The sequence below is a fragment of the Carettochelys insculpta genome, chromosome 2 (genome assembly GCF_033958435.1).
Source record: "Carettochelys insculpta isolate YL-2023 chromosome 2, ASM3395843v1, whole genome shotgun sequence".
Classification (NCBI taxonomy): Eukaryota; Metazoa; Chordata; order Testudines; family Carettochelyidae; genus Carettochelys; species Carettochelys insculpta.
In genome coordinates this window covers 282,140,215-282,163,505 of record NC_134138.1, presented here as the reverse complement: position 1 = coordinate 282,163,505, position 23,291 = coordinate 282,140,215, and the positions used below count along the sequence as shown (strand labels likewise).

The window sequence follows — 23,291 nt, the reverse complement described above, 5'->3', positions numbered from 1 at the left end:
AGGGGTGTCAGTGTTTTCACTAACACTCCTGTTGGCAGGCCACTAGGTAAAACAAAGCAAGCACAGTCCATTCTTTGTTGTGGTGAGGTGGCTTGTGTGTCTCAAGGACCCAGAGAGCTTTGCCAGCAGGAGCTACAGCTCCTAGAAGGTTCACCCAAACTGGACAGGTCAAAGGGTAGATACCAGACAAATTTGGGTCACCTCTCCCAGAGGTAAAAGGCGTTGGCTTAGGGTTAACAACCTTATCCATAAAAAAAACAAAAGTTACAGAAATATTTACAAAGAACACTACAAGTACACAAGTCTTGTGAGGAGTTGGCAATCTGCTTGGATTGCGTATGAAGGGTGGTAGGGAAAGCCTAAAGGCAGCTGCCCCACAGGTGACCCTTCTCCCACCCCAGATAGACATCCAGTTTGGTATGTGGAACGTTCAGACAGTGTATCAAGTGGGGAAGACAGTACAGATTGCAGCACAGGTGAAACAGTACAAACTTGCAGTTTTGGGCTTGTGGGTGACAATATGGACACAATCTGGGCAGCTGCACATGGAAACAGGTGAAACCCTCATCTATTCAGGACATGAATAGGGCACACCACACAGAGAGGTTGTGGGTTTGAAGTTATCAAGAGAGGCATCTGGTGCTTTAATGTAGTGGACAGCTGTATCAGCATGCATCATCACAGCGAGCTTCTACACCAAAGCATGGAACATACTAATTGTGCAATGTTATGTGCCAACCAACAAAGCAGCTGAGGAATGTAAAGCAGACTTCTATGACAAAATACAAAGTGCTGTGAACCAGAAAACAAAGAAGGATATGTTGATTTTATTTGTGGATGACACAAAACTAGGGGGAGAGGCAGATACATTGGAGGGTAGAGAGAGAATCCAGAGTGACCTGGATAAATTGTAACAGCAACGAAGGGTCCTGTGGCACCTTACAGACTAACAGAAAAGTTTTGAGCATGAGCTTTCGTGAGCACAGACTCACTTCATCAGATGCAGCATCTGATGAAGTGAGTCTGTGCTCACGAAAGCTCATGCTCAAAACTTTTCTGTTAGTCTATAAGGTGCCACAGGACCCTTCGTTGCTGTTACAGATCCAGACTAACACAGCTACCCCTCCAATACTGGATAAATTGGAGGACTGGGCCAAAAGAAATCTGATACAGTTCAACAAGGAGAAGTGAAGTGTCCTGCACCTGGGGCAGAAGTATTCCAAGCATTGTTACAGGCTGGGAACTGACTGGATCAGCAGCAGTACGATAGAAAGGGACCTAGGGGTTATGGTGGATGAAAGGCTGGATGTGAGTAAACAGTGTGCCCTTGTAGCCAAGAAGGCTAACGGCATACTAGGGTGCATTAGGAGGAGCATTTCAAGCAGATCTAGAGAAGTAGTTATTCCCTCCCCTATTTGGCACTGGTGAGGCCACATCTTGAATATTGTGTCTGGTTTTGGGCCCCCCAGTATAAAAAGGATGAGGATTTGCTGGAGCAGGTTCAGCGGAGGGCAACAAAAAAGAATTAAGGGGCTGGAGCACAAGACCTATGAGGAGAGGCTGAGGGATTTGGGCTTGTTTAGTTTACAGAAGAGAAGACTTAGAGGTGATTTAATAGCAGCCTTCAACTTCCTGAAGGGGAGCTCTAAAGAGGAGGGTGAGAAACTGTTCTCAGTGGTGTCAGATGTCAGAACAAGGAGTAATGGTCTGAAGTTGAAGAGGGAGAAGTGTAGGTTAGATATTAGGAAAAAAATACTTCACCAGGAGGGTGGTGAAGCACTGGAATGTGTTGCCTAGGGAGATGGTGGATTCTCATAAGAACATAAGAACGGCCATACTGGGTCAGACCAAAGGTCCATCCAGCCCAGCATCCCATCTGCCGACGGTGGCCAATGCCAGGTGCCCCAGAGAAGGAGAACAGAAGACAATGATCAAGTGATTTATCTCCTGCCATCCATCTCCTGCCCTTTTTCAGAAGGCTAGGGCACCATACTTTATCCCTGGCTAATAGCCATTTATGGACCTAACCTGCAAAAATTTATCAAGCTCTTTTTTAAACCCTAAGAGAGTCCTGGCCTTCACAGCCTCCTCGGGCAAGGAGTTCCACAGGTTGACTGTGCGCTGTGTGAAGAAAAATTTCCTTTTATTAGTTTTGAACCTACTATCCATCAATTTCATTTGGTGTCCCTTAGTTCTTGTATTATGGGAAAAGGTAAATAATTTTTCTATATTCACTTTCTCCACACCATTCATGATTTTATATACCTCTATCATATCGCCCCTCAATCGCCTCTTTTCCAAACTGAAAAGTCCCAGTCTCTCTAGCCTCTCCCCATATGGGACCCGTTCCAAGCCCCTAATCATCTTAGTCGCCCTTTTCTGAACCTTTTCTAATGCCAATATATTTTTTTTGAGGTGAGGAGACCACATCTGCACGCAGTACTCAAGATGTGGGCGTACCATAGTTTTATATAGAGGAAGTATGATATCTTTTGTCTTATTATCGATCCCTTTTTTAATAATTCCTAACATCCTATTTGCCTTACTAACTGCCGCTGCACACTGCGTGGATGTCTTCAGAGAACTATCCACTATATCTCCAAGATCCCTTTCCTGATCTGTCGTAGCTAAATTTGACCCCATCATGTAGTACGTGTAATTTGGGTTATTTTTTCCAACATGCATTACCTTACACTTACCCACATTAAATTTCAATTTGCCATTTTGCTGCCCAATCACTCAGTTTGCTGAGATCTTTTTGTAGTTCTTCACAATCCCTTTTGGTTTTGACTGTCCTGAACAACTTGGTGTCATCTGCAAACTTTGCCACCTCACTGCTTACCTCATTTTCTAGATCATTGATGAACAAGTTGAACAGGATCGGTCCCAGGACTGACCCCTGGGGAACACCACTAGTTACCCTCCTCCATTGTGAAAATTTACCATTGATTCCCACCCTTTGTTTTCTGTCTTTTCACCAATTCCCGATCCATGAAAGGATCTTTCCTCCTATCCCATGACCACCTAATTTACATAAAAGCCTTCTCCATCCCTCGAGGTTTTTATGTCCTGGCTGGACAAGGTCCTGGCTGGGATGACTTAGTGGGGGGTTGATCCTGCTTGAAGCAGGGGGCTGGACTAGATGACCTTCTATGATTCTATGATTTTGATACACAACTTCAATGAGAAAATTTTAAGTATAAATACAAGCAGAGAACAGACCATGAGAAGAGAAGGCCTAGGCAACATGAATAAAAATGGAGAGTGCTTCATTGACTTTTGTTCCTCAATGGATTGGTGATAGGTGGTAGTGTTTTTTCCACCCAAACGGATCCATAATGTCACTTGGGTTTCACTGGACCACTAGGCAGAAAACCAGATTGATCACAGTTTTATCATGAATTCTTTCAGAAGATGGATGAAGGACATTTGCACTAGAAGAGGAGAAGTCCATTATTTGATTATGATAAAACTCAAGTTCAAGCTCAAGAGGTAAACCACAAAAGCGACCAAACTAGAATTGAGATTTAACATGGAGCAGCTGAAGGATATCGGGACAAGCGCTGGTTTCCAAGTGAAGCTGTCTAACAGATATGCACTTCTGACAAACTTCATCCTGAAAGATGCTATGATGGAACACATTTGAGAACACAACAAAACAGCCTGGAAAGAGACCTGCTATTAAAACATTGTGAAAGAGGACAAGGCATCACAAAGAATGGATTGCAGCAGAAACTCTGAGAAAAGTGAAAGAATCACAGGACAGAAAAGCAGCAATCAGCAACAGCTGTGAGTATGCAGTCGGTGCTTTGAATTCCTCATCTGTACTTTGGTTTAGATTTCGTCACAGGCCAGGAATTACTTTAGACTTTTGTTAAGCGACAACCTTTGATTCTAACCAGATACTGACTGTGTTAGATACCTTCAGTTTGCATTTGTTAAGCACTGCTTAAATATCGTTGTGCTGCTAAATAAACAAACCATAAGTGCTGCTAAAAATATTGTTGTGTAATCACTGGAAGTCCTGAAAAACTCACCTCTAACTTGAGACAGGCTCTGTCTCAGACTCCACTGTTAACTCAGGAGAGGTGCAAACCTAGCATCTTTAAACTTTGTCAGATTGGCGAGCCTTCCCAAATCCATAAATCTTACTATTTTCCCTCCCCCTGCCAAGGTCAACAGCCTCAACTGGAGTATTGTGTTCAGTTCCGGGCACCAAATTTCAGGAAAGATGTGGCAAAATTGGAGAGAGGCCAGAGAAAAGTCATAAAAGCTCTAGAAAATGACCTATGAGGGATGACTGAAATAATCGGGTTTGTCTAGTTTGGAAAAGGGAAGACCGAGAAAGGACACAACAGCAGTTTTCAAGTACCTAAAGGGGCATTAGGAGGAGGGAGAAAAATTGTTCTCCTTAACCTCTATTGACAGGCCAAGAGGCAATGGGCTTAAATTGCAGAAAAGGAGGTTTAGGTTGGACATTAGCAAAAACTTCTTAACTGTAACAGTGGTCAATCACTGCCATTAATTGCTTAGGGAGGTTGTGGAATATCCATCACTGAAGATGTATAAGAGCAGATTATGGTGCCTGGTCCTGACATGAGGACAGGGAACTGGACTAGATGGCCTCTTGCATTCCCTTCCAGTTCTAGTACTCTATGATTCTATGAACAAAGTTCAAATATTCCTGATAATTTACTGCAAGCTGCAACAGTACTTTTTCCCCAGCTCCTGGTCTCAACAGCTGTGAGAAAATGATAGCCCATTGAAAAACCACAGGCTTTTGTGTTACTTCTTTCCCCCACCCTCCCATTTCTCTGTTTTCTGAAACAGTATGTTCTGGGTCCCATTCCCTGTCTTCCGTCCACTCTGACTTGAACTCAATATCCCAGTAGCATTAGCAAGGGTAGGGTCGGAAGCAGCGACGTTCCTGTTCTTGTTGTGTAACCAGAGCAGAACCTGGATGGACATAAATTAAGCCAGAGAGCCATGCATGGAGAATCAAATATCTTTGCCTAGGAAAGGACTAAAGCTTGACACAACTGATATGTGAATACAGCAGCGAACGTTAAGTTGGACACATCCAGGTTCTTTTCATTATTTTTGGATTTGTCAGGCTTCTCAACCCCTTGCACTGTAACTTCCAAACTGAATCCCAAGGAAGCAATTCTCTGTTGTTTTTTTTTCAGTTGCCCTGTAAGAACTAGCAATCAAGTAATGTTTCACCAAGTGAGTTCTTTTGCTGTTAATTAAAAAAAAAAACAACAAAAAACATCCCTTTTAGACCATGTGTCCTGTGGTCTAAAAGACAGGAGGGTCTGTGTGCATGTGCCTGAGACGGCAAAGCAAAATGACTAAGAGAAATTACAGTTTTCAAGCTGTCTCAAGAGGAAGGGTTAAACAAGCTTGAGGGTAGCTCACAAGAAGGAATTCTTAGATGCACCTTCTTGGATTTTCAAACTTCTTTTGACTTTGGGTGATGGCAGCAATACCAATCCAAGTGCAAAGAATCTGTGATCTTGGGGAATTTTTAACACAAGTCTTTAGTGGCAAGGTATTTTAAAGTACCTTGTGGGCCCCCACCTTCCGCATTGGGACTGAGCAGAAAAACCTCTGGTTTTTCCCCATTGCAGACATATGCAAACTTGCATCATAGTTTGGCCCTTCAGTTGACCTGTGACCTCCTCTTTTCCTCTCTTAGGCTGCATCAACACTATTAGATTGAATTTAAGGCATAGGATTACCATGTGACTGTCTTCTCTGTAAATACCATTAGCTCAATTTAGGGAGCACTAATATTATTACAAAATTGCAGTTACCTGATGGGTATAGTGTTAAGCTCGAATTCAGAAGTTCGATTAAAGGCCAGTGTGGAAGCTCTGCATCTTAAAATCAAATTTATTAGCTTCCAAAGGTGTCCCATATGTAACCCATGATGCCTTCCTCTGCTGCTGCTCTCCAATAACAGGAAGACCGTGAATTTCAGAGCAGGAGCAGCAAGCCTTTGGCTGTGGGCTCATGTTTGTATGAGATTCTGAGAAGCGTCTTTCTTTCTTTACTATGTGCATTGTAAGCCCATCTAGCCATTACAAATAACCCCTGCATGCAGTTTGTGGCTCTGTCTCTACACTTGTTAGTTTTTTCTGCACTGCCTGGTGCCACTCATTGCCCCACCACACCACATGGCAACAAGGCTGTTCTGGGGGTTGTGCTTGCATAAGAGGCCACGAAACTTCTTCTCAGTGGTTTACATTTGTGTGAGAATGCCCTTTCCTTCCCCCACAGATGCCACACACTCTGGGTCTTTCCTGCACTCTGCCACATCACATGGGTAGTCCCCAACCCAATAAAAGGATGTGCCTGCCTTTCAGTGCTAATCATACTGCCAAGCAGGACCATGTCACAGATTGCGTGCATTTAGGGCTCCAAGGGTGGAAAAGATACTCAGGGGTTAGCAGCTGCTGTGGGGAAGTTTCCCCTGGCAGCTAAGATACTGGGAGGGGGGTGCTGCTGCCAGGGGGGAGGCCTCCTCCAGCAGCTAAGATATTTGGGGGTTTGCTGCTGCCATGGGGAAGCCTCCCCCAGTGGCTAACATATTCAGGGGCTTGCTGCTGCCATGGAGAAGTCTCCCACAGCAGCCAAGATACTCAGGGAAGAACACTCAACTGCCCCCCCACTAAGGCCCCCTATGCCCACAGTGTGGAACCAATGGGGCTTGCTGCTGCTGTGGGGCAGCCTCCCCCAGCAGCTAAGATAGCTGGGGGTGCTACTTCAGCTGCTGCAGACCACAGCCCCCCTCACTCCCTGACAAAAATATTTTTGGGAGCTTGTTGTCCATTGCAGACACTTTCTGGCTTTACATTTTGGTTATAAAATCTTTTTGCTAACATCTCCTGTCTGTCTTCATGCCTTGATCCCCCTCAGAAATGGGCGGGGGGCGGGTGTCAAGTGGAGATTTCTGTTTGTGTTATAAGTTCAGTGTATGATATTTCACTGACATCACCCATGTTGGCAATATATGTGTAGTGAAGGCAAAAGTCAAAAATTCTTTTTTCTAGACTTTTTCAATCCTCTTCTAACTTTACAATATAGTCCGAGCCCCGACGTTATTTTCAGGGATCACATTCAATGATGGGAGGTGGGACACTCAGTGGATGGCCAACTGAGAACACAGTCATGGCACAGAAGCATTATAGTGCACTGGAAAGCCAAAGACTCCCTCCATCAGCAACTCTATTTTCTGAAAAACTTTTCTATCTTCTCTTTCTTCATGATTTTGAGGGTCCCTGTACCATTTTCAATAAAGTCAAAAATCTTTTTCCTAGACATTTCTATCCTCTTTCTTCTAACTTTGAGAATACAGTCAGGGTTCCTGTATTATTTTCAGGGATTGCCATATTTTCAGGGATCAGCTGTGATCATGGGATGGCTAGTTGAGAATTCAGCAACAGAAGAAAGACATTTGTGTGAACTTTTCTGCCATCTGTGTGGATGCCCTAACTTTCCTTCCTTTCAATGGGAAAAATGGACATTTACTTAGCACATGAGGGGAATGAAGATATGCAATGTGGGAGATCAGCGAACATACCGAGAATGCTCTGGGTATGAAGGTACCGTGGGATAGATTCCCACAATGCACTACTGCAACAGTCGATGTTTGCCAATATGTGTGTGGCAGCAGGGAGTTGACTTTGTGAGGCGCACGTGGGAAGTGAAGATGGTCAAATTCAAACTTACAAATTCCAGAATTACAAAATCATTATCAATACATTCTAATTTATCTCATAGCATAGATGCAGCCTTACCCTCCCCACACGCAAAAGCTGTGATTGCAGTCTTCAGGAAGATACTGAAGTTATCTGAGTCACCAGAAGGAGAGGAAAGGTGCAGAAATCTCGTTTGCAGTTTGTTAATACATTTGCAAACAATTGTACAATTGTTTCAAAGTGGGCTTATGGAGTATGCTTTCTTTAGAGATGTAATGCAACAGACGTTACAAAGAAACCAATTATTTATTGTTAAAACCTTTTCTACAAATCACTCTGCATCATACAACAAAGATATGGTGACTACATAGTAGAGGAAATGTCACTCTCTCATTACTCTCTCTCCCCTCCCACCACAATACACCTACAAACACACACAAAAGTTATGGAGTTTCATTCCTGAATAAGACTGGCAAAACTGTTTGTCATACAAGGCAAGATCTGATGGACCAGATGGTACTCACTGAACAACAGAGCAGTTACAAGAAAGGAGGAAGCATTCTTCAGGAAAACAGATTCTGTGTTGCCCTAACCTGCTTCCACAACATATGGAACAACTCTTAATACTTGTTCAATCAAGATTGCAGTTAAGTTTCTATTAACAATATCGGGCATCCTAGTATAGGTGATTCACAAGCTGCACCAGAACTATGCCATCCAATTCTTCAAGGCACAATTCTGATCAACATGGTGTTTCAGTCAGTTTTATCAACTGGAGTACTTTCTGAACTAGAATCTCCAACATTATGGGTGCGTCTACACTAGCTGGCTACTTCGAAGTAGCTGGCACAATGTCGAAATAGTACGTGTCGCGTCTACACGCGCCGTGCGCTATTTCGATGTTGAAATCGACATTAGGCGGCAAGACGTTGAAATCGCTATTCCTATCCAAAAATGGGAATAGAGCCGTACTTCGACATCCAATGTCCAAGTGGGGCGTGTGTAGACGATCCGCGTCTTGCCACATCGAAATAGTGGGGTCCTCCATGGCGGCTCATCAGCTGAGAGGTTGAGAGATGCTCTGTCCAGCCCCTGCAGGGCTCTATGGTCGCCATGTGCAGCAGCCTTTAGCCCAGGGCTTCTGGCTGCTGCTGCTGCTGCTGCAGCTGGGGGTCCATGCTGCGTGCACCGTGTCTGCAACTGGTTGTTGGCTCTGTCAATCTCGTGCTGTGCAGGCTGAGTGTGTTTGGGAGGGGCCCTTTAAGGGAGTGGCTTGAGGCTTTGCTGGACCCTTATTTCGATGGGGAGCGCTTGTGTGTGTGGATGCTCCGCATTTCCTTCCAGGGCAGCTCCTTTTGACGTTCTCCGTTGCTACTTCGATGTTGAACATCAATGGCACCAGCCCTGGAGGACGTGTAGACGATACGTGTCGAAGTAGCCTATTTCGATGTTCTTACATCGAAATAGGCTACTTCGATGTAGTGTGCTAGTGTAGACGTAGCCCACGCATTTCACTCGAACCACCGTTAAGAATGGTAATTTTTTTTTCTGCAATGCCCACAGTTTAGACCAAGTTTATAACAGGTTATTAGGCTATGCACTCCCTACCCACTTTCCAGCCTACACAGCAGTTAACATATTGTCTGTCTCACGTGGTTACTCTCTATAAATATTTAAACCTACATATGCAAAGAGAGCATATTAAATTACATAAATTGTACTATAACCAAATGGTATCCCACAGAGTAGTCTGTACTGTGACTTAATGGCACCTTAAGAGCATTTTGCTGCATGTCTTCCACTACTGTATTGCACCATCCATTTGGGGGAACTGACTAGAAGGCCAAATAGGTTTTTGTTCATTCTGTATTTTCTAGGAAGCACCGTCTCTGAATTTATCCACTGTGCAAGGCTGGTATGACTAAAAGATTATTCCAAACATGCCAACTTCATAGTTCAACTCGAAGACCCACCTTCCTTGTCCCCATGCATAGGCCTGCTATAGAGTCTTCATTAAATCTTTCCCAGTCATCTGCTATAGGTTCTAGTTTACACCATATATATAGCTATGCAACTGTCTGCGGTTATCTACACCCATTTCTCTGAGAATAGTAAGACTTCTTATTGCACCCCACATAGATTTGTGTTGTCCTATAGTATTAAAATAAAATAGCCAAAATGGCTCTTTTAGCGGCACTAGGCACAATTTGCCTGTATTATTGTCTACTGAGAACTTTCTCCAGAGCCTTCCTAACCTCTTCTACCCATTAATTAAGTTTATTCAATTTTGTTTATTGCTCAAATTCTGCCAGGATTATAATGCTGTTCAGCTTCTACCCAGTCCTGCTATACTGTTTCTCCCTACATACAATTTCCTACCTTGCTTAAAATACTGCCTTCGGCTCCTGGCTGTAGAGTCAGAACACAGGGGACTGTTTCTCTCTTGACATCCTCAGTAAAACAGCAGAAGCAGGACTGTTTTTGAACAATAAAAAAAAAAAATCAAACTACCGTACTCAGTTTAGCCATGGGAGATAGCCACCAATATTCTTAAGAATAATCACTGGGGAATATAATTCTGGCCTACATTGGGGAGACTGAGAACACAGCCTCTAGCTGGATATATTTTGTGTTATCTCTAGTTAATTTATGACATTAACATATTGAGTGGTAGAAATATCTAAGTTGGAAGCAACAACACTAATGTAGATTCTGAACAACCTGACATGAAAGTACAGATCTGGGGCAAAAGAAGTGTTCAATTAAGCCTTGAACATAGTCAGACCTGTATGAAGAAGAAGGGCTGTTATCACACCATCTTCTCTTACCAGTAGAGGCAGCACAGCTGGAATCTCCATGAAAGACCATCTGGCACCTGACAGACAATATTTATCTGATCTAAAGTTCCCTGGCACATGTGGTGTTCACCTATGCTCCAATCCTTGCTGTTCCTTTTCTCCCACAAACATGTATTATTTATGTATTTCTTATTCATGGAGACTGACTCCACCCTCTGAATTGCTCTATTTAACATGTACTGAAAAAAGCCTAAACACTGAAGAGCATGCACACAACTGATACAGCAGCATAATAAATATGGAAGCACAGTTGCAGATAGCCCACTCTGTTTCACTTTAGAATGTTTTGCCTGTGGTCAGGCTAACAGAGTAAATGTGAGCTGAGTATGTTTCATGTCTTAGGAACCTCACACTTCCACTCTAGTCTTAGTTTAAGACTGCAGGGCTGGAATAGTTTTAAAATTGAAATAGTCTAGCCCGAGCACTGAGGAGCATGTTCCCCCATTCACAGGAAAAGGTGTTTGTCCAGGACAAAGCAGGGATCTGTCTCACATCAAATGAATTTGTAACATTATACTGACTGTCACATCATCACAGGCCGAATTCAAATGCCAAATAGATCTCTGAACACAATGGTCAGAATGAAATCTATTGCATATAAAAGCAGAGGTTAAATGAAGAGGATGGATGTCCCCTTCCAGAATAGGTCAAAGGAAACTCACGAGTACAGCAGAAGAGGACAATTTCTCAACAGGGGAGACCTGCAAAGATGACAGTGCAGGAGACAGCAATATTAAAACAATCTACATTGTTGAGAACAGTGCACTACAAACCTGATCTTATTTTTCCTTGCATGAGAGTGAAGAAAAGGAGGCAAGTAGGAGTATCCCAGAAGAGGAGTTTGATCTCTCAATCACCAATAAGTCATTGATTCAACTTTGGCAACTTTTCTGGGTTGGGACTCATGATGGATTATTATTACAGACTGGTTTGTGTGCTACATAGAGTTTGGGTGTGGGGGCGGGGCATGTGCTGTTTAATATATTGTAATTTTCGTAGCCTGTATCTCCTATACTTCTTGAGAGAGGCTGATTTTTCTAGTTCTCAGTCTCTCCTGCTGGAACTTGACTGGGAAAGAGAATTCTTGTAACTCAGCAGCATCCTGAAGACAGATACAGATGAAATGAAGGGCTGAAAGTTTCTTCTGCTATAGGTAGTACATCTGTGGTTGATACACAAGGCTCACCCATGGAGTTTGTGAAGGTCCCAAGAGAGAAAAGAAGTCACTGTAATTTTCTTACATGCTATGAAGTTGCACATCTTGAATTCTGCAGAACTTCACTGTTTAGGAAGAAAAATCTTTTGAGCATTGTTCCTAATGTTATAGCCAGTACAGCACATAAGTTATGAAATTAGTTAGCTTACACTGTAACCTTCCAGTAATATCAACTGTAGCTAAAGCGGTTATACACAAAGCACCACTAAGTCATTTTCACTTTCCCAGAACACTTCCTTTTGACTCCAACCTCACCACTACTAACTCCTGTGATTCCACTGGTGGGTTTCTTATAATAGAGGCAGTTATTTTCCTTCCAGAATGTTAAATTTTAGTATGATGATGAGTTCTTGGCTTGTGTTATGAAACACTTCACTCCATCTTTTATTTACAGGGATAATGTCTTGGAGAATGAATGGCTGGACTGTATATCTTCTTATAGATCTTTTGTTACTTATTGGGCAGAAATCTTTCTCTCCAATGGGAAAGAGCTGCCAGCCCCAGTTGGAATGGAAGCAGTATTTGGCTAACAATGATTCCACAGCTGGAAGAGAAAACATTTTGTCCAATTTCAGGGAAAGTTGTCATTGGAGACACTGAGATCACAGTTGAAATCACAAAGGATTAAAACTGCCTTTGTTTTGCCATACATATAGTTTACTGTAACATCCAGCATCACTTCCAGACCATGAATATGTGGTATAGTCCAATAAGTTTAAGGTATAGTGTCTGAACTTTCTACTAAAATTCAGTGATGCAAGTAGAAATCCTCATTGATATGGATATGTCTACAGGGAATAGAAACCTTGTGCCCTCTCCGGCCTGGAATGGTTTGAGACACTCACATTAGCAGGATTTTCAGGGGTCACACTAAAGCTGGTGTTGTGACTGGAGTTTCTGATGGCACATTCTTGTCCAGTCATTAAAGAGGTCCATGTATAACAAAGAGCTAAGTAACACTGAAATATCCACTGGCTCTAGGTTCATGATGCCAATGGAAGATTGTGAATAATATTTATGTGTTACGCACTCCCAGAGACTGTTCCAATTCCTGCCGACGCTGCTGGATCTGAAAGAATAAAAATTTACATATCTGCAATCAGCAGGAAGGAAGATTCACTCTGCCCATGCCCAGTTAGCAAACATTCATGACACAAGCAGACTATGTTACATTTCCTCCTTACCTTGCAGTAGAAATATCTGCTCACAGCCTCCTGGGACCAGGGCTCATGATAAAATTCAGCTCTACGTTCCTCCTCAGGATTCCCAACCACATCAGTCATCACCTGCAATAAAGATTCAATGATTTCTTACCACATCTTTCATAATCAGCATGCAACCTTCTAATGTACCTGGAGTCAAAGTGTCTCAGCAATGTCTATGTGGCTCCCAGACAGCTACAGTGCTGTCCTTATCCAAAATCCTTATCTGTACTAACTCCTGAGCAGTGTTCCCTGTAAGTTGAGCGCTTGGGCAGCCACCCAGGAGAGATTCAGGTGCCACCCAGCTGTTTAGCAGAGCATCCACAGCCATCCACAAGTAGGTGTTTCTACTGGTGGTGCACATCCACACACCTTGGTGCATGTAACAAAATTTATTTCACCCCAATGGAAAAAAATTAAAGGGAACACGGCTTCTGATTCCACTAAATTCCCAACTGGGAAAGAACTGCTATGGAGAACGTAAGTCAATTATTACATGAGGAAAGGGGAGAAAACTGATAGCTCGAAATTGGCCAAAAACTTAGACACTTTTACAATGTCTGCAAGAAAATATAAAAAAAATTGAAAAATTAGTGAAGAAAGAAAAATCTTTAAATAGTTGAGTTTTTCAAAGCAGTGAGGGGGGCTTTAAAAGCAATGGCCAAATCACTGCGTTACTTTGAAAAACTGAGTAAATATAACTGATGTTATAGAACAGGGGCAGGGAAACTAAGTGCATTTTGTACTGTCATTAATGCACTGAATCTATGCTATGTCCTGGTTTGAAAATAGCTCCCTGGGAGGACTCCTTCAGTGTACAAGATTCCACAGCGTTTACACTTCTCAACAAGGATAGGATACATGGCCTCCATATCTCCTAGACAGGGATCAGCAATCCCTGGCATGGGTGCCAAGAGTGGCATGCAAGCTGATTTTCATTGGCACTTAAGATGAAAGCTTAGCCCTGCCCTTTTCCCCCATGCATCCAGGAACCCGCTCTAAGCCATGCCACCTGTGGATTAACGAAAGACCAGCTAATACTACCAACCACTAAACAAACAGTAAAACTCTGCATTTTAATTTATTTATTAATGAATGTGTTGTAAGTAGGACTATTAGTCACTTAAAGAAGTATCACCGACACTTAGACCAGACATAGAGGTCAAAAGATGACATTTTGGCACTCTACCTCAGAAAGGCTTCTGAGCCCTGTCTAGACTGTGCATCCAGGCTCCAGAACTCTCGCTTCTCTCATTAAACTTTGCACAACTACTCTGACTAAAGCACACTCCTGTCAAGAGACTTACTCTCTTCAGAGTTCCATGTAGCAAGTATCTGCTTCAGCTCTATGCAGCCCTCTCACACCACAGAACTGGGTTTTTTAGTCATTTGGCACACAGCATTAGGAAGTTCTTAAGTTAACACAGAGAAAGAAAGGATAAGGCTATGCCCAAACTTGAAACACTACAGAACTGCAGCTCCACTACTGTATCATTCTGCATGTTGACAGTTACTACAGTGAGGAGAGGGGTTCTTCCATCATTTATGTAATCCACCTCCCTGAGAGGTGGTAACTAGGTAACAGGTCAAAGGAAAAATTCTTCCATAAATCTAGTGCTCTCTGCTCTGGAGATTATGGTTGCTTAACTATGTTTCTCCCTCAGGGATGTGGACTTTTCTCACCCAAGAGGCACAGCTATACTGATGTAACGCTTCACTGTAGACCAGCCCTAGGACAGATTTTAGACTAGCTAACATTAGGGCTCCCTTCAGCCATACTTCTTTGGGAACCACTTAGTGTCCTTTCTTTGTCTCAGTCTCAGCTGAGACCACCTGTGTCTTTGTGAGCCCAGCTCTTAAGAAAGATACCTTACACCTCTTGTTTTTGTTCCTCAGATGTGAACCATGTGAACCATGTGGTGTTCATATCAGCGGCAGAAGATGTTAATCTTTGGTCACCAGTAACACAGAGATAGCCATGTTAGTTTATATTCTACCAAAACAAAAAAGCAGTTCAGTAGCACTTTAAAGACTAACAAAATAATTTATTAGATGATGAGCTTTCGTGGGATAGACCCGCTTCTTCAGATCATAGTCAAACTAGAACAGACGCAATATTTAAGGCACAGAGAACCAAAAATAGTGCTTCTCACTGGTCTGAACTGCATCCCAAAACACAATATTCATATATAAAAATATGGCAACAATATTAAAAATTCCCTCAACAATCCAAAAAATTTAAATGGCATTCTAAGATAACTCACATAAAGAAAAGTTACTCACCATAGTAACGGTGGTTCTTCGAGATGTGTCCCCGTGGGTGCTCCACAATAGGTGACGGCTTGGCCGGCGCCGCAGATCGGATCTTCCAAGCAGTTTCTGCCGGACCGCGCATGCGCTGGCGCGCGCCGCTCCCTGGCACACTCCTGGCCATGTGCGCGATCCGGTCCCCGCCAGTTCCTCGACCAACCGCCTCGGGTGCCCCTGCAAAACACTAACAGAGATCCGAAGCGGGGAGGATGGGCGGGAAGTGGAGCACCCACGGGGACACATCTCGAAGAACCACCGTTACTACAGTGAGTAACTTCTCTTTCTTCTTCGAGTGTCCCCGTGGGTGCTCCACAATAGGTGACTACCCAGCAGTAACCCAAGATAGGTGGTGGGTAATCGGATTAAGTGCAGCTGGTCCCCGAGAGGGCCGCTGCGGAGAGACGGGTATCCTCTTGGAATACCCTGTGAAGGGCGTAATGTTTGGCGAAGGTGTCGTAGGATGACCAGGTCGCCGCTCTGCAAATGTCTTTCAATGCAACGCCCTTGAAAAAGGCTGTTGATGCTGCCACCGCCCTGGTGGAATGAGCCCTGGGAGTGGCCGACAAAGGAGTCTTTTTGAGCTCGTAGCACATTTTTATGCAGGATACAATGTGCTTTGAAATTCTCTGCGATGAGAGACCTTCTCCTTTTGATTTGGGAGTGAGGGAGACTAGGAGTCTATCCGTTTTCCGGAAGGACTTGGTCCTGTCTACGTAGAAGGCTAGCGCCCTCCTCACGTCCAGGAGGTGTAGGCGCGCCTCTTCGCTGGAGGTATGAGGCTTTGGATAAAACGAGGGTAGAACAATAGGTTCATTGATGTGAAACTCGGAAGAAACTTTGGGAACAAAGGCTGGATGCAGCCGTATGGTTACCGCCTCCTTGGAAAAGACAGTGCAGGGTGGCGTTGCCATGACTGCCGCAAGCTCGCTCACCCGACGAGCCGACGTAATTGCAAGAAGAAAGGTTGTCTTTATTGTAAGGAGGCGAAGGGGAACCGTGGCCAAGGGCTCGAACGGTGGTCCCATGAGTGTGGTAAGCACCAGGTCCAAGCTCCACGAGGGTGGAATCGGTTTCCGAGGGGGGTAGAGGTTTACCAACCCTTTGAGGAACCTGGTAACCATAGGGTGGGCGAACACCGTGTGCCCCCCATCCTCATGTCTGAACGCCGAGATGGCGGCAAGGTGGACCTTTAACGAGGATAGCGAGAGTCCTGCTCTCTTGAGGTCCAGTAAATACTCTAGAATTGTAGGTATAGGCACCGAAAGGGGGGCCAGCTGCTTGGTAGAACACCAAGCCATGAAGCGAGTCCATTTTTGTTTGTAGGTTTTCCTAGTGGAAGTCCTCCTGCTACTTTCTAGGACTTGCTGTACTTCCACTGTGCATGGGCTCTCTAGGGAGCTGAGCCATGGATTAGCCACGCTTGCAGTCGCAGGCTTTGGGGGTGCGGATGCACTATGGACCCCTGGGCTTGCGTGAGCAGATCCGGCGCCACCGGAAGAGGCATCGGTGGGCGGTCCGACATGCGCAGGAGTAGGGGGAACCATAGTTGGCGATCCCACGTTGGGACTATCAGGATCATCCGAGCCTTTTCTCTTCTGGCTTTTTGCAGAACCTTGTGGATCAGCACTGCGGGGGGAAACGCGTAAAGCAGGGGGCCCCCCCACGGGATCGCAAACGCGTCCCCCAGGGACCCCCGGCCCAGCCCTGCTCTGGAGGGGAATCGTGGGCACTGTTTGTTGTGCTGAGTGGCAAACAGATCTATTTGGGGAAACCCCCATGCGTGGAAAATCGGTCGTAGTAGATCGGGACGGATCTGCCACTTGTGGGTGAGCGCAAAATGCCTGCTCAACTGGTTTGCCTTCAGGTTGTGCGAGCCCGGCAAGTATGAGGCTCTCAGGATTATATCGTGGGCGATGCACCAGTTCCATAGGTGGATTGCTTCCGCGCATAAGGTACGGGATCGAGCTCCTCCTTGCCTGTTTATGTAAAACATGGTGGAGGTATTGTCCGTACTGATCCCGACGACTTTGCCTCGTATACGGTCTCGAAAGTGTTTGCAGGCGTTGAACACTGCTCTGAGCTCTAGAACATTGATATGTAGAGACTGTTCCGTGGGTGACCACAGTCCTTAAGCCACCTCTTCGCCCATGTGCGCTCCCCACCCTATGAGGGAGGCATCCGTAGTGAGGAAAACCGATATTTGCGGCTGATGGAAGGGTACCCCTGTTAGCAAGTTCCCGGGGTTTACCCACCATTGCAGGGATTCGCGCACCCCAGGTGAAGGCGACACCACCCTGTGAACGGTGTGTACTGCCGGCTTGTATACACTTGCCAGCCAGTGTTGCATGCTGCGCATGTGCAACCTGGCGTTCTGTACCACAAACGTAGCCGCTGCCATGTGGCCCAGCAGCTGCAAGCACGTCAAGACCGGCACCGTAGGGCTGAAGGTGATGACCTGCACGAGGGAACCGATGGCTCGAAAGCGAGCCTCTGGTAGGTATACTCTCGCCGAAACCGAGTTTATGCGAGCCCCTATGAACTCTATGTCCTGTGAGGGGTCTATCTTTGATTTTGCCAGATTGATAACCAGGCCAAGTGAGGAGAACGTGTTTGCTGTGACGCGTATCATGCGGAGGACCTCCCTTTTCGAGGTCCCTTTGAGCAGGCAGTAGTCCAGATACGGGAAGATAAACACCCCGTCTGTGCAGGTAGGCTGACACCACTGCCAAGGTCTTGGTGAAGACTCTAGGGGCCGAGGAAAGGCCAAACGGTAGGACCTTGTATTGGAAGTGTTCGTTGCCCACCATGAACCGGAGAAAACGTCGGTGAGCCGGATGAATGGTTATGTGGAAGTACGCGTCTTGTAGATCGAGGGCTGCGAACCAGTCTCCATCGTCCAGTGCTGTAAGGATGGAGGCAATCGTGATCATCCGAAAACGTTGCTTGCGTAGATACCTGTTGAGGCCACGAAGGTCTAAGATGGGCCTCCAGCCTCCTGTCTTTTTCTCCGTCAGGAAATACCGAGAGTAGAATACCCCGTGGCTATGATCTCCAGCACCCATTTGTCTGTGGTGATCCTTTGCCACTGGTCGTAGAATGGTTGGAGGCGATGGTTAAAAAGCCGTTTCGGATGATCTTGTGCAATGGTGGTGATGGCGCAGCCCTGGATCTGTATGTCAAACTTGTGGCTTTTGGCCCCGCCCCGAGGACGGACGGCCCTGTTGTGAGCGTCACCTGGGGGTTCTGTACTGCTGGTGCTGCTGATGCCGCCCTTGCTCGTAACCCCTGTGATACTGGGGGCGCTGTTGCTGGTACTGGTACCGCCTTTGCTGTGGGTAGTACCTTTTCTTAGAGTATGGAGGGGTGTAAATCCCCAGGGTCCTGAGTGTGGCTCTTGAATCTTTACTGGAATGAAGGACCGAGTCAGTTGATTCAGCAAACAGCTTCTGCAAGTCGAAGGGAAGGTCGACTATCTTCACTTGCAGATAGAGAAGTTACTCACCGTAGTAACGGTGGTTCTTCGAGATGTGTCCCCGTGGGTGCTCCACCATAGGTGACGGCTTGGCCGGCGCCGCAGATCGGATCTTCCAAGCAGTTTCTGCCGGACCGCGCATGCGCCGGCGCGCGCCGCTCCCTGGCGCGCTCCTGGCCATGTGCGCGATCCGGTCCCCGCCAGTTCCTCGACCAACCGCCTCGGTTGCCCCTGCAAAACACTAACAGAGATCCGAAGCGGGGAGGATGGGCGGGAAGTGGAGCACCCACGGGGACACATCTCGAAGAACCACCGTTACTACGGTGAGTAACTTCTCTTTCTTCTTCGAGTGTCCCCGTGGGTGCTCCACCATAGGTGACTACCCAGCAGTAACCCAGATAGGTGGTGGGTAATCGGATTATGTGCAGCTGGTCCCCGAGAGGACCGCTGCAGAGAGACGGGTATCCTCTTGGAATACCCTGTGAAGGGCGTAATGTTTGGCGAAGGTGTCGTAGGATGACCAGGTCGCCGCTCTGCAAATGTCTTTCAATGCAACGCCCTTGAAAAAGGCTGTTGATGCTGCCACCGCCCTGGTGGAATGAGCCCTGGGAGTGGCCGACAAAGGAGTCTTTCTGAGCTCGTAGCACATTTTTATGCAGGATACAATGTGCTTTGAGATTCTCTGCGATGAGAGACCTTCTCCTTTAGATTTGGGAGCGAGGGAGACCAGGAGTCTATCCGTTTTTCGGAAGGACTTGGTCCTGTCTACGTAGAAGGCTAGCGCCCTCCTCACATCCAGGAGGTGTAGGCGCGCCTCTTCGCTGGAGTTATGAGGCTTTGGATAGAACGAGGGTAGAACAATAGGTTCATTGATGTGAAACTCGGAAGAAACTTTGGGAACAAAGGCTGGATGCAGCCGTATGGTTACCGCCTCCTTGGAAAAGACAGTGCAGGGTGGCGTTGCCATGACTGCCGCAAGCTCGCTCACCCGACGGGCTGACGTAATTGCAAGAAGAAAGGTCGTCTTTACTGTAAGGAGGCGAAGGGGAACCGTGGCCATGGGCTCGAACGGTGGTCCCATGAGTGTGGTAAGCACCAGGTCCAAGCTCCACGAATGTGGAATCTGTTTCCGAGGGGGGTATAGGTTTACCAACCCTTTGAGGAACCTGGTAACCATAGGGTGGGCGAACACCGTGTGCCCTCCCTCCTCATGTCTGAACGCCGAGATGGTGGCAAGGTGGACCTTTAACGAGGATAGCGAGAGTCCTGCTCTCTTGAGGTCCAGTAAATACTCTAGAATTGTAGGTATAGGCACCGAAAGGGGGGCCAGCTGCTTGGTAGAACACCAAGCCATGAAGCGAGTCCATTTTTGTTTGTAGGTTTTCCTAGTGGAAGTCCTCCTGCTACTTTCTAGGACTTGCTGTACTTCCACTGTGCATGTGCTCTCTAGGGAGCTGAGCCATGGATTAGCCACGCTTGCAGTCGCAGGCTTTGGGGGTGCGGATGCACTATGGACCCCTGGGCTTGCGTGAGCAGATCCGGCGCCACCGGAAGAGGCATCGGTGGGCGGTCCGACAGGCGCAGGAGTAGGGGGAACCATGGTTGGCGATCCCATGTTGGGACTATCAGGATCATCCGAGCCTTGTCTCTCCTGGCTTTTTGCAGAACCTTGTGGATCAGCACTGCGGGGGGAAACGCGTAAAGCAGAGGGCCTCCCCACGGGATCGCGAACGCGTCCCCCAGGGACCCCCGGCCCAGCCCTGCTCTGGAGGAGAATTGTGGGCACTGTTTGTTGTGCTGAGTGGCAAACAGATCTATTTGGGGAAACCCCCATGCGTGGAAAATCGGCCGTAGTAGATCGGGACGGATCTGCCACTCGTGGGTGAGCGCAAAACGTCTGCTCAACTGGTCTGCCTTCATGTTGTGCGTGCCCGGCAAGTAGGAGGCTCTCAGGATTATATCGTGGGCGATGCACCAGTTCCATAGGCGGATTGCTTCCGCGCATAAGGTACGGGATCGAGCTCCTCCTTGCCTGTTTATGTAAAACATGGTGGAGGTATTGTCTGTACTGATCCCGACGACTTTGCCTTGTATACGGTCTCAAAAGTGTTTGCAGGCGTTGAACACTGCTCTGAGCTCTAAAACATTGATATGTAGAGACTGTTCCGTGGGTGACCACAGTCCTTGAGCCACCTCTTCGCCCATGTGCGCTCCCCACCCTATGAGGGAGGCATCCGTAGTGAGGAAAACCGATATTTGCGGCTGATGGAAGGGTACCCCTGTTAGCAAGTTCCCGGGGTTTACCCACCATTGCAGGGATTCGCGCACCCCAGGTGGGGTCGACACCACCCTGTGAACGGTGTGTACTGCCGGCTTGTATACACTTGCCAGCCAATGTTGCATGCCGCGCATGTGCAACCTGGCGTTCTGTACCACAAACGTAGCCGCTGCCATGTGGCCCAGCAGCTGCAAGCACGTCAAGACCGGCACCGTAGGGCTGAAGGTGATGACCTGCACGAGGGAACCGATGGCTCGAAAACGAGCCTCTGGTAGGTATACTCTCGCCGAGACCGAGTTTATGCGAGCCCCTATGAACTCTATGTCCTGTGAGGGGTCTATCTTTGATTTTGCCAGATTGATAACCAGGCGAAGTGAGGAGAACGTGTTTGCTGTGACGCGTATCATGCGGAGAACCTCCCTTTTCGAGGTCCCTTTGAGCAGGCAGTCGTCCAGATACGGGAAAATAAACACCCTCTGTCTGTGCAGGTAGGCTGACACCACTGCCAAGGTCTTGGTGAAGACTCTGGGGGCCGAGGAAAGGCCAAACGGTAGGACCTTGTATTGGAAGTGTTCGTTGCCCACCATGAACCGGAGAAAACGTCGGTGAGCCGGATGAATGGTTATGTGGAAGTACGCGTCTTGTAGATCAAGGGCTGCGAACCAGTCTCCATCGTCCAGTGCTGTAAGGATGGAGGCTATAGTGATCATCCGAAAACGTTGCTTGCGCAGATACCTGTTGAGGCCACGAAGGTCTAAGATGGGCCTCCAGCCTCCTGTCTTTTTCTCCATCAGGAAATACCGAGAGTAGAACCCTTTCCCTTGCAGTTGCTCCGGCACCTTTTCCACCGCCCCTATGAACTCTAGGTGGGCCACCTCCTGCCTGAGCCTGGCTACATGGGAGGCCTCCTGGGGGTGGGGCTTGGGCGGGGGTCGCGGCGGCGGGAGCGACTGGAAGGGGATGGCGTACCCCGTGGCTATGATCTCCAGCACCCATTTGTCTGTGGTGATCCTTTGCCACTGGTCGTAGAATGGTCGGAGGCGATGGTTAAAAAGTCGTTTCGGATGATCTTGTGCAATGGTGGTGATGGCGCAGCCCTGGATTTGTATGTCAAACTTGTGGCCTTTGGCCCCGCCCCGAGGACGGACGGCCCTGTTGTGAGCGTCGCCTGGGGGTTCTGTACTGCTGGTGCTGCTGATGCCGCCCTTGCTCGTAACCCCTGTGATACTGGGGGCGCTGTTGCTGGTATTGGTACTGCCTTTGCTGTGGGTAGTACCTTTTCTTTGAGTATGGAGGGGTGTAAATCCCCAGGGTCCTGAGTGTGGCTCTTGAATCTTTACTGGAATGAAGGACCGAGTCAGTTGATTCAGCAAACAGCTTCTGCAAGTCGAAGGGAAGGTCGATTATCTTCGCCTGCAGATCTCTCGGTATGCCCGAGGTCTGGAGCCAGGACTCCCGTCGCATCACCACTGCAGTTGCTGTGGAACGTGCTGCCGTGTCCGCAACGTCCAAAGCAATCTGAACTTCCATCCTCGCAGCCGCGTAGCCCTCTTGCACTATGGCCTTGAGGACCGGCTTTTTGTCCTCTGGAAGCGAGTCCATGAGGGAAGTTAATCTGGCATAGTTGTCGAAATTATGGTTCGCCAAGTGCGCTGCATAATTTGCCATTCGCAAGGTTAAAGTGGAGGAGGAGTAGACCTTTCTGCCGAACAGCTCTAGCTTCTTGGCATCTTTGTCCGTTCCCCCTGTTTTAAATTGAGATGTTTTTAATCTTTGCTGCGAGGACTCCACCACCAAGGAGTTTGGCTGGGGGTGGCTAAACAAGAACTCCATGCCCTTCGCCGGCACGAAGTATTTCTTATCCGCTCTCTTTTGGACAGGCGGAATAGTTGCAGGGGTCTGCCATATGGTAGTGGCGGACTCCAAGATCGCTTCATCAAGCGGGATTGCTACTCTGGAGGAGGCCGGGGAGCTCAAATTTTTAAGGAGCTTATGATGTTTCTCTTGAACTTGTGCTGTCTGGATGCCTTGCATGAAAGCTACCCTCTTAAACAGCTCCTGAAACTGTTTGAGATCGTCCTTGGGATGGACGTCCCCTAAGGCCGTGGCCTCATCCGGGGAGGAAAACGAGGAACCGCTGGGGTACATTTCTTTGGACCCTTCCGGTTCTTGATGGTGATGGTGCGCCCTCTCGCTGGAGGTTTGCGAGGGAAAATCTCGTGGGTCCATGGCCAGTCCCCCCTGGGATGCTT

At 47.1% G+C, this 23,291-nt stretch overlaps 1 protein-coding gene across 15 annotated transcripts in view; it reads right to left on the bottom strand.

Moving 5' to 3' along the window:
• Positions 1 to 7,922: 7,922 nt before the first annotated feature.
• Positions 7,923 to 23,291, bottom strand: part of SMARCD3 (SWI/SNF related BAF chromatin remodeling complex subunit D3) — a 311,319-nt gene continuing 295,950 nt past the window's right edge. For 4 of the 15 annotated variants that reach the window (XM_074985431.1, XM_074985432.1, XM_074985430.1 and 1 more), the window contains exons 12-15: positions 12,962 to 13,063; positions 12,808 to 12,846; positions 10,083 to 10,178; positions 7,951 to 9,107 (exon numbers count right to left, since the gene is read on the bottom strand). In XM_074985431.1, coding sequence (XP_074841532.1) covers positions 9,093 to 9,107; positions 10,083 to 10,178; positions 12,808 to 12,846; positions 12,962 to 13,063 — 252 coding nt within the window. In that variant the 3' untranslated portion in view covers positions 7,951 to 9,092. Of the gene's footprint in view, positions 12,847 to 12,961; positions 13,064 to 23,291 lie in introns of all 15 variants that reach the window. The other 11 variants (XM_074985427.1, XM_074985428.1, XR_012644121.1 and 8 more) reach the window with 10 other exon arrangements.